Source organism: Pagrus pagrus, assembly GCF_965226575.1.
Source record: "Pagrus pagrus genome assembly, chromosome: 15".
NCBI classification, from domain to species: Eukaryota; Metazoa; Chordata; class Actinopteri; order Spariformes; family Sparidae; genus Pagrus; species Pagrus pagrus.
The window spans coordinates 10,240,236-10,242,792 of NC_140199.1; the positions used below are offsets into that span (position 1 = coordinate 10,240,236).

Consider the following 2,557-nt stretch of genomic DNA (forward strand, 5'->3'; position numbering starts at 1 on the left):
AGATCTAATAATAATAAAAAGCATTAATCAAACTGACCAGATCGTCCCAGGAAGAAGAAGAAGAAGCAAAAGAAAAAGAAGAAGAAGAAGAAGAAGAAGAAGAAGAAGAAGAGGCGCTGTGCCCCCCGACAGTGTCCTGACAATGGCAGTGAATGGTTGCGCACCGCGGTCACTGGGACAGTCAAAGCACACCGCCCCTTTCTAACGGGCACGTCATCCTCCTAACGAGGCGTTATGAATAGGAAAGCCGCTTTTGTCTGCCCTCATGTATAAATACCCACTATCAGTGTCCTCCTCACCGCAGACACCCGGAGACAGAGGGAGAGCAGAGACACAGAGAGAGCGCGCAGAGGCAGAGTGGTCACCGATGTGATAAGACGCACAGGAGCGCGGGACAGGAGGGCTTCAAGACAACATCAGGTGACTCCAGGCTCCAGAAAGAGCGAGAGACACAGAGACACAGAGACATAGAGAGAGACAGAGAGACACAGGGAGACACAGAGAAAGAGAGAGAGTGAACGTGAGAGAGAGAGAGTGAGAGGGAGGAAGCCAGCAGCGACCTCCTACCCAACATCCTCGGAAGCGAACCCATAAAATGAATTCAGACTCCAGCCCGAGCAGCAGAGCCTCTTCCCCGGACATGGACGGCATTTTTCTCCACCACCCGCTCCACAGCCACCACCACCACCACGTCGGCTCCTCCGTGTCCTCGTCCACGCAGGGCGGCGAGCAGCAGCGCCAGAAGATGAGCGCCGGAGAGCACCTGCGCTCCGGAGGCGGCAAGTCTGTGGGCAGCAGCAGAGACAGAGACAGAGACAGAGACAGCGACAAGTTCAAGCTGAAGAAGCAGGTGACCGAGGAGGAGATGTACCACCTCCGGCTAAAGATTAACGGCCGGGAGCGGAAGCGCATGCACGACCTCAACCTGGCCATGGACGGCCTGCGCGAGGTGATGCCCTACGCGCACGGGCCCTCGGTGCGGAAGTTGTCCAAGATCGCCACGCTGCTTCTCGCCAGGAACTACATCCTGATGCTCACCAGCTCCCTGGACGAGATGAAGCGGCTGGTGGGGGAGATTTACGGCGGGCAGCACTCAGCTTTCCACTGCGGCACCGCCGGCGGACACTCCGGGGGCCCCGCCGCCGCAGCCGCCGCCGCAGCAGCCGCCGCCGCCGCCGCGCACCAGGTGCACCCTCTCCTCGGGAGCGCGCTGACCTCCTCCACGTCCTCCACCCTAACGAGCGCGCTGCCGGGGCTCACGTCCATCCGAGCGCCACACCCCCTGATGAAGGGCGCCCCGGCTGCGCCACCGGCCCTGCAGCTGGGCCCCGGCTTCCAGCACTGGGCCGGACTGCCGTGCCCCTGCACCATCTGCCAGGTGCCCCCTCCTCAACACATCCCCGTCACCTCCACCGGCCTCACGAGACTCTCAGTGGAGGGCAAGGACGGGATGAAATGATGGTGTGCGCGCAGAGACTGAGATGAAGTTTGTAAATAGAGAATTCAGGGCATGAGGGTGGACTCGGCCTCACCGGTGCATGTTGTTGTTTAGTCTGTTTTCTTGTTTGGCGTATGAGAAAAAAGTGTTATTTTCCTCCTTGTAACAAGGACTTAAAAAGGTGGTGACTTTGCCAACTGAAGGTAAAAAGACAAAGTGCGATGAAACAGCCCCTGAGTGACTGAGGTGGAGCTGAGAGAGGCTGCATGAACACGTTTTGATTTCATTTGACTTTTTAAAAAAAAAAATCAGGCGTCATTTTGTGAAAACGAAGAAAGCTCTCTGTGCCTTGTACCAAGGATTTAAAAAAAAAAAACTTGAGTTCTACATGAAAATAATGACATTTATGTGTTTGGCTTAAGGAAATGATTCTGCCACCGCGGGAAAAAAAATCTAAGTTTTTTAGATTTATTTCGTGGCTCACTGTCTGATTTCACCTTTATTTTTATTTTTTGAAATTTTGTTTTGTTTTTGCATGATGGTATAATTATCACAGCATGATTGTTTTTGTTTTGCTGAACTGAATTTGTGATGCCCAGAGACCCCGTGTCTTTATTTTTGTACATTGTTGATGACTGATGAAATATTTATTATCGCCCAGCGTCCCTGGATGAAATTTCAATAAAACTGAAATTATGGATCATATCCTCTGTCTTCCTCTCTTGTTTTGAAAATACCCCAAACATAATCAACGTGTATCAACCCTGTGTTTAACCACCTGATGATTTAATACTTCATATTTACTTACTTTTTGCTTTCATAGCTGCACATTTCATCTCAAACTTTCTCAGATAAACCAAACTTTCACTTCACCCTTTTAATTTCAGCTAAAACACATTTAATTCTCGGACATTTTTCCTTTTTTAAAATCTTATATTTCAGTTTAACACTGAAGGCCTCACTGGAACAAACCTTTTACAGCTCCACAATTTAAATTAAATCGATTTGAACAAATAAAAACGCTCAGAAATGTTGATTGCAAACAAAAGATGACGACAATTGCTCTCAGATAATTGTTTTTTATTCCCTTGAAATGTCTCTTCTTGCTCTGACATTCAA

At 49.8% G+C, this 2,557-nt stretch overlaps 1 protein-coding gene across 1 annotated transcript; it reads left to right on the forward strand.

The window, feature by feature from the left end:
• Window positions 1-330: 330 nt before the first annotated feature.
• Window positions 331-2,143, forward strand: olig3 (oligodendrocyte transcription factor 3). Its single transcript, XM_084375289.1, has one exon. It carries the CDS (start codon window positions 596-598, stop codon window positions 1,457-1,459), a length of 864 nt encoding a protein of 287 aa, XP_084231415.1. The 5' UTR covers window positions 331-595; the 3' UTR covers window positions 1,460-2,143.
• Window positions 2,144-2,557: the final 414 nt, after the last annotated feature.